The following is a 16,451-nucleotide window of genomic DNA, read 5'->3' as shown; positions in this document are numbered from 1 at the left end:
GGGCTCGCTTACGGACCAATCAGAAGACGCGGAGGCAGCGCAGCTGCCTGCAGTTATGGATGAATGCGTCATCTAGTAAGGAAGAAGGCTGCGAGCCCTAACAAGTTAAGCAAGTTAAGCAAGTTAGCTGTGCTACTAACTTAAGAAACTTGTCTAACTTGTTCTTAGCACCTCTAGACATGTATATAGTTTAACCTTAAATAATCTTTAGAAGGTGTGTTTAACGTTTAGTTTATTCTTTACATAGACTAAGTAGCATTCTAGCTTTCTAAAGAGCTGCAATACTATTTGTATATCTTGCACTATATATACCTCTAATTCTGTCCAACAGGACCGTTTGACCCGGCCACCATACTGCCGCCATAGGGACAAACCACGATCCGGTCACTCTACTATCCTCCATAAGCCTAGTAGCCATTACGTAGGACTGTACACCCTACCGTCGGCCCCTACCCCCCGCCCTATACTCCCATAGGAAGTAATATTAACCCGTGTGCTTCTACAAAGCAAGGATTGTAACAGTTTACTAAACGTTACTAGAGTTATACTATTATAATATATTATAGTCTACTAGTATTTGCTGCACTTTATAGGAATTTGCTGCAACTTACTATAATTTACTATACGTTACAATAATTTGCTGTAATTTGCTGCAATTTGCTATACTTTTCTGTAATTTACTGTAATTTACTGTAATTTACTGTAATTTACTGTAATTTGCTGTAATTTGCTGCAGGTTGCTGTAAATTGCTGTAATATACTAGAAATTACAGTAATTTGCTACAACTTGCTATAATCTACTAAAGCGTAAAGCATTTTTTTACACTAGCACTAATTATAGACGTTTGTATGTAACTATTGCAAAGTACCTCTTTCTAATCTAGCAGCGTTAAAAGCTTAGCTTCTGCTAACCTTACATATACTATGTTTGTTAACGTATGTTTCTCTCTGCTGCTAATTAAAAATATCTCTATTCTCTATACATAGAAGCTGTTACTGTGCTTAAGCAACTCTTATTCTATAAAACTATTATCTACTATAGATAACAACTTAGTATATGTTCTCTCTAGCTCGCTCTTTACACCTCTTCTCTTATACAAAGTTAATTATACTCTACAGGATCTCTACAAGTAGTATATATACACTACCCTAGAGCAATTAACTCCTGTCCCTAGCGCTTACAGAGCTATAATTAGCCTAATATTGCCAAGCTACAACTCTACCCGCTTAGCGCAAGTAGAAACGTCTATGCAATAGTATTTACAGCTAAAATCTTCTACTATCTTCTAACACTATTCTTTGCTGCGATAGTACACTACTGCGCGCTTCTCTTGTGTTGCTAGCAGTAACAACTGCCGCAGTGAGCCTACTACAAGTGCTGTCTCCTCTAGATCTAGGTTGCTGTCTGCTAACGCCTAACACTTTCTATACACTTGCAAAATAAATATTTAACTTATTAGACTATATAAACAAGAAAGAGATACTTTACTAAGAAATGCTTAGGAATTCTTTTACCTATCTGCTTTTTGCGCTTACCTAACTAAAGTAGCTTCTTAACCCCTAACACGCGTATGCAGTATGCGACCCTAGCGAGCATGTACGAGTAGTGCTTCGCCCTGCGCAGTCGATAGGCCAGGGCATCGATATCTCAAGCACAGCTAGAAAGTGGAGAAACCTAGTGCGTTAGTAGTGGTAGTGGTGGTGGTTGTAGTCGTGATTGTAGTCGTGGCCAACGGCGGAACTGCAGAGCCTGTGCGCTCATCCCTGTAAAGGAAAATCAAAATCAATTGCGCAGTTGCTAGGCTAGGGCATCAATGCCCTGAGCACAGCTAGGAAGTGGAGGAACCTATTGCGTTAGTGGTGGTGGTGGTGATGGTGGTAGTTGTGGTCGACAGCCAGGGCTGGTAGCTGCTGCGCCAACAGCGAGCCAGTGCGCGCATCCCTGCAAAGGAAAACTTACAATCAACTGCACAGTCGCTGGGCTGAAGTGTCGATGCCCTAAGCAGAGCTAGGAAGTGGGGAAACCTGCTGCGTTGGTAGTGGTGGTGGTGGTGGTGGTGTTGGTAGTCGTAGTTGCGGTGATGGTGGTAGTTGTAGTCGTGGTCGACAGCCGGTAGCTTGCTGCGCGAAATGCAGACCTTGTGCGCGCGTCCCTGCAAAGGAAAAGTCTAAATCAACTGCGCAATTTCTAGGCTAGGGTGTTAATACCTTAAGCACAGCCAGAAAGTAGAGAAACCTGTTGAGGTGGCGGTGGTTGTGGTTGTGGTCGTGGTCTACAGTCAGTCGGGGCTGGTAGCTGCTGCGCGAACTGCAAAGCTGGTGCGCAGAACCCTGCAAAGGAAAACTTACAATCAACTGCACCGTCGCTGGGCTGAAGTATTGATGCCCTAAGCACGGCCAGAAATTAGAGAAACCTGTTGAGGAGGATGTGGTAGTTGTAGTCGTTCGTGGTCGTAGTCGTGGTCTGCCGGCGGGGGCTGGTAGCTGCTGTGTGAACTGCAGAGTCTGTGCGCGCGTCGCTGCAAAGGAAAATCAAAATCTAATGCACAGTTGCTAGGCTAAGGTATTAATGTCCCAGGCACAGCTAGAAGGTGGAGAAACCTATTGTGTTAGTGGTTGTTGTAGTCGTTGTGGTTGTAGTTGTAGTCTGCGGGCGCGGGCTTGTCGCTGCTGCACGAACTGCAGAGCCTGTGCGCGTTTCCCTGCAAAAGGAATAATAAAATTAGCTGCGCTGTCGCTGCGCTAGAGCATTAATGCCCTAAGCACAGCTAGGAAGTAGAGAACTGTGTTGTGTTAGCAGTTGTGGTTGCTGTTGTGGTCGCTAAGGTGGTGGTTTGCTGGCGGCGCTGGTAGCTGGTGCGGCAAACCTGCAGAGGAGCCCGGTGCGGGCGATGCCTGCGCGCAGGAAAATCAAAATCTATCGCGCAGTTAGGGTTACAACAAAACACCACCGCACCTGTACATTTTTGTAAAAAAAACACTAGCGGGGGCAAGTTTAGGTTAAAACCTAAAAGTTTGCCTACCATTATAATAGAGTCTAGGCACGGGATGGGTGACGGATTCCATCCGTTCTGTTTTAACCCTGTAGTCTCTTCGCCTTTCTGTCGTGCTTTCGCACTTTTTTACTTATACCTTCGTCTGATTGCTTCTCGTGTTACGCTGTCCAGCCATCGTCGGTTAGCTCACGAAACAACTTGCTTTTCAGCTCGTACTCGTTTCGCATTTAATTACTTATTTTGATAAAGTCATTCGATCCACATAGATGCATCTAGATTCGTAGTTCGCCTGCTTGACTCTGGGCACGCAGAGGCACCTTCTAGCTCATGAACAGAAAACAACAATTAAAGGCAGTTTCATGTTGAGAGGATAGAGTCAAATCAGGTTTACGAAGGTCTAATTACAGACCTGAGATTCATGGAGATCGCTAGAGGCTTTGCACAGTGCTGCGTGGCTGAGTGGTTTGTCGTATGTTACGCCCTCTTCCGATGCTCCATTGACGGGAAGAGATATAGCACGACGTGGTCTACTAATATCGCGAAAGAGCCCTTATAGCTGAAATACGAGATTCTGTATATAAAATGGAGAGCATATCCTGTTGCGAGTCATACAGCCTTTTGCAGCTTCTTTTAAGTAATATTACAGTACTACTACCTGCTTCTAAGTAACTCGTGATTGAGTTACAAGCTATTATAGATGAAGACAGTTTAGACGAAGTGCAAATGCGAAAATTGAAATTTTTTTAGAAATTTTTCATCGCCCAAATTCTAGACTCTGCCCCAGAAAGTAGACTGACCTTGACAAGCCTGGCCAGGCGTAATCCAGCGTGCGCGCCCTTGCACAACCACAGTAGCGAATCAGACAGAATGACGCAATTCCCCAGCTCGCCTTATAGCTCGCAGGCTCACCGGTCACAAACCTTGTCGGTCAATCTTGCAACTCTCTGATAACGTCCTTGCAGCATTTGTTTGAAGCTTTCTGATGTCATTTTCACATCTTTAACAGCAGCTAAGCCTTAGACACAGCGTAACATAATCAAGCAGAATATAAAGTACAGTAAAGACTGGCTAACTTTGTGAGATACTTAATTCGAATCTATAGGGAAATGTGGCCACAGTCGAGGGACAATATCATATAATTCGTATGTGTTAAAGGTCATAGGATCATTAGGGTGCCGTTAAATTCTTGCTCCAACTCACGTTAGGCCAGCCCTGAGGCTTTTTACTTCATCTCCTATTTTGCCTCTGCAGAATTAGCTCGACTCTCTTAAGCTTCCTATAAACGCTTAAGAAAATAGTGCGAAACAATATTTAGATCTTCTATGCAACCCTAAGTGATATTCTTAGAATGACCTTAATAACCCCTTTTTATTTTATTGTTCAATTATCTCACCAATAGCCTCGTACCACATAACACGAAACACAGCATTTGTTGTCCTACTACGGCAGGGTGAGCTGCATCCTTTGCTTCACCCTAAGCTTCACCGCTAATCAAGCCTTAAGTATCAGAGCGAGCTGCTTCACGGAGCCTTAAAAAGGCTGGTATGCCTTCGGTCAGAGAGCTGGCTTCGAGGCTATCATTTGTTTTGCGGAATGAAGGTGCTAAGCATGTTGTGGCTTGTGCGGGCCAATTGTTTGTCATGCAGGACCTCCATGTTTTCCTGCACGCAATATTTCACCCTTAATCAACCCAATAAGCAATGGAGTCCACCCCCCATCTGACAAGGCTGAGGCTCGAGGCGGTCAGGTTCTTCATGTTCTTTTAAGCAAGGACATCCCACCATGCTCGAAAATTTTCATTCTCGTAACGGGATTGTGCTGTTTCATTTTTCAATTGGGATAACCATTCGAAAGACGTCAAACGTCAGTACCTCCCAGCTCAGGGAAAAAAAAGGGGCCCGGTCCCACTATCCCCTGTAGATACGATGGGAAGATATATGTACCTCGCAGGCTGACTAGCTCGACAGACCTCTACATGGCTAGGAAGAAAGGTGCAAAGGGCTTAAATCAACAAAAGCAATTAAAAGATGAGATTGAAGCCGAGATGAACAACATCAGCTATCAGCGACAACACCGGGACACTCGTTTCGTAAAGCGAAGTTTTATCGAGTCGCTATTCAGCGAGAATAGCCCTCCAAAGTTGCGTAATAGTCTTCGAGCAGATATCGCAGCAAGCAAAGACGATGATGCGCTATCACATATAGATGTGACGAATCTCGAAAAATTTGTCAGTGGTAGAGCAGCCAAGCTCTACTGTGTGCTACTTTTACTCGACCGGTCTCAACTGATTGTAGCTCTTTCACACGCAAATCCTCCCATAACGGACGATATATTCGACAAAATGCACGGTGATTTTGGACCATATTGCTCTTTAGAGTTCCTGCAGAATTGTCCAGACCTTCACCATATTGCGGAAGATGTTTTCAAACACCAATGGTGCATACCTCCTATCTTTCGACCAGAAGCTCACGGGAAATATGAAGCGGCATGGGACCTACGGTTCCCTTTTCTAACTGAGCCTAAGAGGATTGGAGGAGGAAGTTTTGGCGAGGTGTTCAAAGTTCAAGTTGCGGATGAGCATCTAGACGCAGAGGGCTATATTCCGGTGAGCTTATGTTATTTGGCGAGTTGATTTGGACGAGGAAGCTGATTTGACGACGTAATATCTTCAGGGTCAAGTCATAGCTTACAAGGCAGTCAAAAAAGGGCATGAAACGAGATGGGACAGAATGCTGAGCGAGAGAGAAACGGTCCGCTCGAGGCGACACGATGGCATCATCCAATTGTTTGCTAGCTTCTCTGCAGGAGCAGAAGATCCACCAGTCGAGGACGATACCACAGAGTACCTGCATCTTTTCTTTCCTCATACGGACGCAGGAGACATGAAATCATGGCTCGACTTGCGGAAGCCACCCGATGGGCTCTCTGAAGACAAAATCCGTCAAAAGTTCATTTACAGATCGATTCAGAACCTTGCATCAGCAGTCGCCTTCATTCATCGTGAGATCAAGACTCAAATAGCATACCACCATGATCTCAAACCCAGCAACATCTTACTCTTCGAGCGGAACCCTCAAGAGTCGACATGGAAGATATGTGATTTTGGGCATGCAGCTCTCAAGGATTCCGAAGGTACAAGTGGAACAGCTCATACTGATGAGAACAGATTTGGCTCTTACGTTTATCGACCACCAGAGTATTTTGTAGGACCAAGCAAGCATGGTCGAACGTTCGATATTTATTCGCTAGCCTGCATCTTCCTCAACCTGATGACCGTAGCGAAACATGGCTGGACTGACGATGGGTATAGAGAATTCGAGCGGCGCAGAGGTGCTAATGAAGACCACCCTTTGAAAGTTCCAAAAACCGTTATGACTGACTATTCATTCCACAACAACCCCGCAGTAGTCGCGTCTTGGATCGAGGGTCTGAAAAAGGGAGAAAACGATCAACGCTTCTATGGACTTCTGGAAATTATTGAGGAAATGCTACAAGAAAAGGACCAGCGAATTTTCTCGTGGGAGGTTGATGTCGATATTTTCGTGCTGTTGAATCCCTGCGTAGGCGAGAAGGGATTTCGTGAGCGGCTCGAGCATGTTGTGCAAGCATCTAAAACTTCTCTCAGTTTGATTGATAACAAGCATAATCCACTGCAGAGGGCAGTGAGAAAAAAACAGTACTGGAAGATTAGTATTCTCAAACGGATGATGTGGTCCAATTGGAAACCCGAGGCGATGGTTAAAACGCGACCAGGTTCAAAAATGGCCGAACGGTGTTATTCTACTCTGGGTGATTTTGCGTATACCCAGGACTACGTGCAGAATCCTTTGTACGGTCGACACAATGTCGACAAGAAGATTGCAGCCGGTTTCGCGAGATCGAAAATCATCGGACTTCATGGAATCAGCGGAATTGGGTAAGTGGCGCCCGGAATGCTGTTGACTGTACTGATCTTCTCTTCAAGGAAATCACACCTGGCGCACCATTATGCGTCACACTTCAGAAATACCAAGGTGGCTGAGCACAGAATCCACACATTCTGGGTTGAAGCCGGAAATCGTCACAAGCTACTAGAATCGTTGCGCAAGATTGCTGAAAAGGTGCACGGCGCGGTCTTCGAACCCGACTCAGCGATCGATATCGTAAGAACGTGGCTTTTGAATAAGGACAACGGTCCCTGGCTTATCGTACTCGACGGTCTTAACAGTGAAGAGTTCGCATCGTCTATTAAAGCATTCATGCCTGTACTTGAACCGAGCCATGCAGGTCAGATACTAATTACTACGACGAACCGAGGTCTTTTGAAACACTTCGTCAAGCTCAAGCCCTCTGAAGGCCAATGTATCGAGGTTGACAACTTGAGGGAACAAGAATCTCTGGATCTCTTCCGTTGGTACAACGAAGATGTGCTCACCGATGAAGAGATGAGCAAGTTTCTTTCCAAGGTCGCACTACCGGTTTTCATCAAGATGCTTGCTAATCATATGCTCGAGTTTAAAATACCTATGTCAGACATGTATCAGCATTTGACCACTAAGCGAGCAGAATTTCCAGATCTCGTGAACCAACTATTCGATGAAAATCACGACATTTTTAGGCCTCTTGTTACTGCACGCTGTGACGAGAAGAGACCGATCAGAGGATTGACGAACCCGACCCTGAAGTTACTAGGCGAGCTTTCGTGCCTCAACAATGCTCGTATAGAGTCCGAGCTGATAGAGACACAATTCGAGGAGAAAGACCGTGACAAGCTCGCAGTAATGCTTGGTAGGTTGGAGAACTGTTCCTTCATAGGGAAAGACAACGACAGAAATTATTTCATGCATGAATTCGTGCAGCGCGAAGTTCGGAGGAGAATTAAGAAACAATGGGATGTTGCGACCCTGATAAGACTCCATGGATCTGCTCTCTGCATGCTCTATGTCCGCTATCGCGATGACAAAGCTCAATGGAAAGAGTTAGACGACAATCACCAACGCACGTATCATCTGAAGCTGCGATTCATACCACATTTCGAACGTTTCTTGGACTTTGTGAAGGAGCATCCAAAGAGCAAGAGTTTTGCTGGATTTGAACTTCAAGATAGGATGGTTGCGTCTGTTATTACTTTTGCTCAAGTCTTCATGGAAGAGGGTCGCTATGAGGATGCATCATGCGTATTGGAATTCACTCACAGGTTGTATAGACAACGGACCTATCGGTACGAACTTATCCGTCTGCTCGTGCAAGCACATACTCTTCCACCCCTCGCCAGGGCCAGGAAGAGCGAGTGGTTAAAGTCCGAGACACTTTTGAAAGACTCGATTCAAGAGTGTGAACAAGAGCACATGAGCAAAGAAAGATGGTTATGCGCGCTCGCCTTGTCCGATTTATACGCACGAGCGCGACACCCCGCGAAAGCTCTGAATCAGCTCAAATCGTTGCAAGACTGCTCGTTGACTATCAAGAGAGGTGTCCCAGAAATAATCAAGCGTGGAAACCCGAAATTGGACGAGGATACAGCGCGCATTCTTGCAGTGAATCGGCGCATTGGAGAAGCTAAGGCATTCTTACTGCATGCTAGGCTCTTGAAAGCAGATCATGCTGGCGGCAAGAGAACTGATTATCTCAAGAAGGCCGAAAATGCGTTCGAAGAGGCGAAAACAGCTGTTAGTGACTGGTTCCGTGATCAAGCCGAATGGATTCAAATAGAAGAAGGGCTGGGCAGTGTCTTCTGTGAGTGTGGAACGCAGGAGGACCTGAGGAAGGCAGACGACATTTTTCGGAAACTGAACTCTCGACTTGAAAAAGAATTCAACGCCCCCGAGCGCTCATTGAGCCAGAAGAAGTTATGGGATGTCCGATGTAGAACGGCCGCTGTGTGGCTCAAGACAGGTTTCACGGTATCAGCAGACGCGGCCGTGAAGAGACTTGAAGAAGCCCTCCAACACTACGAGAAATGTTACGGCCCTAAAAACGATCATACACGTACTTGCGCTTATCATCTGAGAGATGTAATTAGCAGAACTGACTCCCAGAGAGCCAAAGAGTTGCAGAAAATATATGAACTGAATATGGTGAATTTCGAAGATCCATTCCTGGATGATGGCAACGAAAATGGGAAGCTGTCACTCTGGACGATTGTTGAATACGTCTTATTTGGTTCGATGCTGCTTTATCTGTGCAATTCCTGCGGCTTAGTCAGTGATCTGGGGTTCTTGGACGTACGAAAGAGGATGGCTGGACGTGGAGTCGTATGAGAGCAGTTTGGGCTGGATTTCATATAGTAGCGTGGTGCTTCTTTTAAAAATAAATGCTTCTCATTCTAAGACAATAGTAGTTTATACCGCAAACATCGGTAGCAAGCTGAGGGAATAACTTTCGGACTCTCGTATAAACTTATAGGCGCCTTATATCTAATCCACTTTTTCCATTTCAAATATGCGAACCAAATCATTATAGGGTATATCGATGGTTTTTCCGTCCGCTATGTTATACCATTCCCATTAACGCCTTTGTATCCTTATATTGTAATTCGCAAGGTGCCACGAGCCTGACAGGGTTCTTGGTTAGGCAACAGGTGCCGAAGACCGTAGGATTAATCTACCAGAGTTCTGAACTTCGGCATTAGAACCCGAAGTTCAGCAGAGACAGACGGGCAACTTACGTGGGCTGGGCATCGATGTGTCCGGCATCCATTCCGACAATGTGGAGCTGAGGCTCCTTCTTAGCGCAAAGTCTCCCCACACGCCATCCACGTCTGGACAGTTTCGTGGAGCCTCTGGTTGCAGTTGGTGTTGCGCGTGAGCTCTACTCGACGTAAGAATGGGCACCTTGCAAGCTTCGGGGCCTCATTACTTACACACTAGAGACTAGAACGTCGACAAGACTCATGCCAGCAGCGCTCGGCAGCAATGCACAGAAGCCAGATATCCCGAGGAGGTATTTTGGGGTCGGGGACTGCTTGTGAAAAAGATGATTGGACATATGTTGAAGCAGGTCGAGAGCAGAGGGGCGGGCCATGTCGAGGTGCGCAGAGGGGCTTTCGGTGCGATCGATCCATGACCGAATACCACGAACGGTAACCGGCATGTTGGCTGGTATGAAGCTCCTGTTTCACTTGGGGAGTTACAAGGCTTCGCCAGTGTCGGGGAGCCAGGTGTTGTCGCCAGTCGGTGGAGCTCAGAGGCAGAGGGGTTGGAGCGGGAGCATTGAGCGTGACGGGTGCTGGAGACAGGCAGTGCTTGGAAGGGGACCGTGCGTGTCCTTCAACATACTAACAACACGGCTAGCCTGGTTGGGTGCAGAACCAGATGATGCATATGCCGATGGCTGTTGTAGCGGTAACTATACGCCGTGCAAAAGCTATACACAGAGCTACGTTGCGAATCCGTGGAGTAGCTGCAAGGGTCGTGCTGCTGAGAAGGAACCGCTCCACAGAGGGGTCCAGGAGCTACGACTAGGCATTACATCATCCGACCTTGCTAAGCCAGCGGGGAATGGGGCCAAAACAGGGGAACCAAGAGACAATTGTCGAAACATGGCAATCCTCTGCGAGCGAATAGCGCGCGCATTACAATGGAAATTTATATCCCAACGTGGTCTACCGAGTCCTCAAGACAGGTCTTCATATACAAAGTTGCTAGCGCACCCGGCTGAGATCAGAGTTATTTTCCCCCTCTCACAGGCTTTTATCTAGGGCTTTCGGAAGAAGATATAGCGATATGTGCTCATTCGTCCCTGGTCTCCTGCCGCATCTATCTTCTGTACGTACGAACACTGAAGTCCTTCGTTGCGGGCACATCTGGAGCATTTGACTCGCTGCCAGCGCCCCGTCAATACAGAGACATCACACCCGCACCTTCATCTCTTTGTCCTTGTCAAAATTCAATGCTCTTTTCATGCTATTCACTTCCACCCTATAGTGCTGTTCACTCGATCCTTCTAATCCTAAGACTTTTCCTTCCCACCATTTGTCTATCGACTGTGTTAAATCGAGTGTTCGTCGAACTATGGTAGATACTTACTGTTGTACAAGACCCATACGTCGTCGCCTACGTTGAATATCTGACTTTCTGAGGCATCCATCGGTAGTGCGAAATCGACTTATACAAACGACTGGAGTTCCGATTCAATCCTGAAACATCAGCGAGGGCGAGATAATGTTGGGTTCGAAGGCCGCGGTGGGAGCACCAGACACTTTCAAAGCTACAAGATTACCCTATTCCGTGCCTGGACTCGATTTTGTGAGAGCCTCGTGGCTGCTGCCTGCTGCCTGCTGCCTAGCATTTGTTGCGTTGCAGCCTTGCCGCCCAGCCTCCCAATCGTTTCACGAGGCATACAAGTGGACGAAAGCGCCTAGGCTCACACAAGGATAGCGGTGACTTGTTACCTTTCCAAAGTCAAAAGGGCTAGCACGACTCCTCCATGATTTTTGGATAGCCTGATTCGGACCTTCATTCCATTCAAAATGTATTTCTAGTATATCTCTCTTCCCGAATTTTGACCGCCTCGCCACTTTAGGATTTCGATGCAGCCGCCGTTCAGCTCAACTGAAACATACAATCGAAGTCCATGCGATGGACCCAATATCATTCACCGCCGGTCTGCTAACGCTTCTTGCAGCCGCCAGCGGATCCTGCAAGTTCCTCTATAACTTCATTCTCGACATCTCAGATGCACCATCAGAAATTTATTCGCAGAACATCAAGCTACGCTCTCTGCACCGGACCTTTTTAGGTCTCATTCGATTCTACGAAAGTCCGGATCTTCCACCAGAGCTGCAGCTGGATTCGGACTTGCGCGCGAATCTCTTACGCTTCATAGACACCATAGGTGCATTCAAGACGAAGATCCAAAAAAGGGGAGGAACACTGGATAAGAATAGAAGACATCATGCATGGGAGAGGCTCATATGGCTTTCGTCCGATCGGGAATTGCGTAAATTCTATATCTCTTTGGATAACTGGGATACAATATTCCGGAATACTGCATCGGGAACCACAATGTACGCTGTCCTTTTCGGGTATTTGAAATTTTGTGGATGTATGCTGATAGTCTTTAGGAATCTTTTAATGACCATTCATCGTGACACTGCCGAGCTTAGAGCGCGGCCATCTCAGACAATCTGTGCGGACGCCGCCATTGGGTTTCGACATTTGGAAAACACTTATCTGAAGGACAAGTACAAGGATAGCCCCATCGACGAAGTTGGGCAAGGTCGAACGGAAACAAAAACGAAAAATCCGCACCTCCTTCTTCCTGCTTCTCAGAGTCTACCAATTAGTAATCGAGTTTCAAATTTTCTCTCCACTGTATTTGAGCCTTACGGCCTCAAAGCCCAACACTGGAGCAATTTTGAGCAGGGCTTCATGAAAGTCGACCTGCGGTTAGGATTTGTAGTAGCTAGATTTTGGTGTGAAGAGCGTCGTGCTCTGTACACTAAAGTCCTTTCCAAAAGAGAAGGGTACTGCATGTCCAGTTCGATTCGATTGCGGCGAGTAATCCCTGGTAATTTGTCCATGACTGTATTCATCACCTATAGATCATATAATCCCTTTCAGGTCAGTCTGGAGTGGCACATGAAAGCTTCCAGAATCCTGGAGTTTGATAGTCCTGCTTACAGTGCTTGCGAAAGGGGGGATTGGGCGTTGCTAAAAAGGCTATTGGTCCAGGGCAAGGCCAGCCTATCAGACTCGACTATCTTTGGGGACACGGTATTACATGTGAGCATATAGTAGGATGAACCCTCCAGCGGATGACACTAACTCATCGCAGATAGCCGCGCGATCTAATAACTCGCGCTTGGTAAGTACACTTCTCGGCCTAAAGGCCGACGTCAGCGCAACCAATGATTTTGGCGAGTAAGTACGGACAACTTCCCAATCTTACCGAAACATACGTGCATATGAGACTGATGCATCATCAGAACTGCACTTCACATTGCGACCGAGAGAGACAGTTTCGACGTTGCACCTCTACTCCTCAGCTGCGGCGCAGACTTGATGCAGCAAGATCAAATGGGACGAACGCCGCTGCACTACTTTTTCAACCGGACGATTCAGAAAATCATCGAATATCACCAGGATGATGTCGACTTTACATCAGAAGACTTTAGGGGCATGACAATAGCCCACTATGTTGCCTGGTCCAAAAGCGCAACACTTGCAGACTACCTTCGCTGCTCAAGAGGCAGCCAATGTTGTGTAGAGACTCTTGATCAAGACGGCCGATCAGTCATGCATCTTGCATTATACAGAGGCAATCTTGCCCTGGTGGATTACTTCCTCAAAATGCAGAACCGGCCGGCAATGCTACCAGATTGGCATGGGCGTACGGTGCTGCATTACGCGGTCGAAAGTAGAAGAACTCAGACGATTGAAATGCTGCGTTTGTCTGGTTTCGACCTCCACGAGACAGATCAAGACGGCCGAACGGCATTACATTACGCGGCTTCGAAAGGCAACCTTGACGCTGTCAAGAGACTTCTTAACCTTGGCTCTGTAGTGGACTTGACTGCTTTGGATTTGCATGGAATGAATCCATTGCAATTGGCCCGGAGTTATAAAGCAGATGCTGTCGCCCACTATCTTGAACCGCTCTACGTGACGGTAACGGTCAATCAGGGCCACTTGGAACATGTGCCAGCAAATATCCATGCGCCATTCGCAAAGAAGGTGCATAATAACCTCTACTATGTATTCACGGTACCCCTTCTATTTCTTGTCTTTCTTACTATAAAAATATCCGACCTTAGCTCTTCAAGATACATTACATTAGTCTAACAATTTCACTCAATCCATAAGCATCTTTCACTTCTCTGTATTCTGTTCTTATTTTAACGCTCATTGAAATTGGATCTGGAATGACTACTTGTCCATAAATTCTCTAAGAGCTGCTACTTATGTATTTCAGAAGTTAGAATGTTTCAAGGAAGAAAAGTGCCGGATTTGAGCCTGGATGCTCTTGCGGAAGCTGACTGTACTACAATTTTCTGGTTCGCAATGCATTTGTTCTTTATAGGACACTAGACAGTATCATAACAACTTTTCTGCTTCCCTACTTGATGTAACGAGGTCGGCACGGTCAACCACGTGGCCTTCTCTCGCTCATAGAGGTTTAGGCTAGGCTAGAGACAACCGCTAGTGCTAGTGCTTACCCTAGCATTACCTATATATATATTATACTATGCGAGAATACTTAGCTTAAGTATTGTCGTGCGTACCTTTTGGTACAGTGGGGAAAGTCGTATAGTATCGGCTTGGCAGGCGGGGCGCCTACCTCATTACACTTGATGCTTCATCTGCGAGACAGTTCAGATAGCTCTAGATCTCTCTTGTTCGCGGGCTGTGATATAGAAATAGTCTTGACTTTAAAAGACATTAAGAACTAACTTAACTATAGACTTTGCTAAAGATGCAGAGGAAATTACAAATTAAAATAATGCCTATAGAAGTATTAGAAAGTAGAGGTCTGTAATAGCTAAAAGCTATACTAAGCTTTAACATAAGCTGCAGTCTATAAAGGATACAAAATAACAGCCTAAACTATAGAATACAATAAAAGCATGTTAAAAAAAAGTTCTTTTTTAATAACTAAATATATAAGACTCTAGCTTAAGACGCTAGCATAGAGATTTCTATAAAGAACCTGTTAGATATGCTTAGAGGAACATAATCTAAGAAACTATAGCGTCTCTTACTTCTAAGCAATAGCAGGAAATAACATAGAAATATATACTGTTATTTCTATAATAGCTAGAGTCTAGTATAACCTATTAATAAAAAAATAATAAAAGTTTTTTTAAAATATAGTACACTAAGACTAAATATTTAAATGTATATTTAACTAATTTAAGGTTCTACAACTAAGCTAGAAATAAGTAAATACTCTACTACTAGCTATAGCAATTCCTAGAAAGCAGCAGATTTTGTAAAATAATAAAAATAAATGCATCTTCTATAAAAGTAAATGTTACTTAGAAAGAAATTACTAATATAAAGAATATTCTTTATAAATAATAAGAACTTAAGAATACCTAAAATAGACATAATAATAACTAATAGCAGTAGAAACTAATAACATAGAATGCGTAGCAACCTAGTATCTATGTACTAATAAGTATTGCTGCAGCTACTAGACTACTAAGCATTAAGCTAGGTAGTAGCTAATTAGAAGTACTTTCTAAGGCAGTTTAACTAATGCTATAGAAGAATAGGCAACTACCTACAAAAACCTAGACTGCACCTACTGTAAGGTATCCCTATTACATAAATAAACACCCTAGACAGAATGTAAACATAGATAAGAATACGCCTTTTACTACTTTTAATAAAGAGACTACTAATAACGTAACTAACTACTATTCTACACTAGAATAGAAAACAAAGACTACGTACATAGTAATTATGTAATCCTAGAACACTAATAGTTTAGGTAGGAAAACAAATTACTATAATCTAACCTAGAAAATGTAGGCTTTATAAAATATGTTAAGAAAAAAGTCCTAGACTATAATAACGTACTTTACAGGCAAGTTGCTTACACACCTAAGCTGCTTACTTTTGCTAAGACTCTACTAAACTACTTTTTTTACACTAATGCATTCCTAACAATACTACTTAGACATGCTAAAAAAAAATGTTAGATATAGCTTACACTCTAAGCTTTTAAATAAAACATAAAACTTTTAAAGAAACATGCTATAGCTATGTATAAAGTCTCTTAAAAAATAATAAATAACTATAGCGCTAGATAACCTTTATAAGCTAATTCTATAGCTAACTTACAAAGGCTAGGTAATAATAAAAAGTAGGTAATTATTAAGACTATACTTAAGCTATATACGTAAGGATTTTCCTCTTAAATAGTATTTATAGCTAATATAGCTAATTTTTTGCGCGCTAAGTGTAATCTAGGCTATATTAGCATAAAATAGCCTAGTATGTTTATAAAGTGTTATTTAAAGCTTAAAGTAAAGTTTTAAGTATAAGTATAGTTAATAAATATTTAACTTATAATAAAGCCTATCTTACTAAAGTTATACATGTTATTATTCTAAATGCTATACTTAGCTTTAATATTCTATATAAGGCTAAACCTGCTTTAAATTACTCTAGAACTTTTATAAAAAGCTTTTTTATTACTATACTACACTTAAATGTTACCTTAAGCTCTAGATAACACTTTTTAAACATACTAAGCTAGTTTACACTAACATAGCCTAGATTACACTTAGCACATAAAGAATTAGCTATATTAGCTATAAATGCTATTTAAAAGAAAAATTCCTACGTATATAGCTTAAGTATAGTCTTAATAATTACTTACTTTTTATTATTACCTAGCCTTTATAAGTTAGTAATAGAATTAGCTTATAAAGGTTGTCTAGTGCTATAGTTATTTATTATTTTTTAAAGGACTTTATATATAGCTGCAGCATGTTTTTTTAAAAGTTTTATGTTTTATTTAAAAGCT

At 43.7% G+C, this 16,451-nt stretch overlaps 3 protein-coding genes across 3 annotated transcripts; all 3 read left to right on the top strand.

Annotated features, from left to right (window-relative positions):
* Positions 1–4,806: 4,806 nt before the first annotated feature.
* Positions 4,807–9,235, top strand: BDR25DRAFT_345891 (uncharacterized protein; the record flags this gene model as incomplete). Its single annotated transcript, XM_033694091.1, has 4 exons — positions 4,807–4,859; positions 4,964–5,601; positions 5,669–6,912; positions 6,961–9,235. Exons 2-4 carry the CDS (start codon positions 4,972–4,974, stop codon positions 9,233–9,235), a joined length of 4,149 nt encoding a protein of 1,382 aa, XP_033542512.1. The 5' UTR covers positions 4,807–4,859; positions 4,964–4,971.
* A 2,133-nt stretch (positions 9,236–11,368) lies between these two features.
* BDR25DRAFT_82110 (uncharacterized protein) lies at positions 11,369–13,159 on the top strand. The gene is made up of 4 exons (XM_033699099.1): positions 11,369–11,982; positions 12,040–12,700; positions 12,753–12,842; positions 12,904–13,159. The coding sequence occupies exons 1-3, from the start codon at positions 11,555–11,557 to the stop codon at positions 12,840–12,842; spliced, it is 1,179 nt and encodes a 392-aa protein (XP_033542511.1). The 5' UTR covers positions 11,369–11,554; the 3' UTR covers positions 12,904–13,159.
* Positions 13,160–13,201: 42 nt separating this feature from the next.
* On the top strand, positions 13,202–13,465 carry BDR25DRAFT_192205 (ankyrin repeat protein; the record flags this gene model as incomplete). The annotated part of the gene is made up of 1 exon (XM_033684293.1): positions 13,202–13,465. A coding segment is annotated over one exon (264 nt), but the record flags the coding sequence as incomplete, so codon positions are not given.
* Positions 13,466–16,451: the final 2,986 nt, after the last annotated feature.

This window comes from Lindgomyces ingoldianus (genome assembly GCF_010093535.1).
Source record: "Lindgomyces ingoldianus strain ATCC 200398 unplaced genomic scaffold BDR25scaffold_37, whole genome shotgun sequence".
In the NCBI taxonomy this organism is placed as follows: domain Eukaryota; kingdom Fungi; phylum Ascomycota; class Dothideomycetes; order Pleosporales; family Lindgomycetaceae; genus Lindgomyces; species Lindgomyces ingoldianus.
This window is presented reverse-complemented; position numbering and strand designations above follow the sequence as displayed.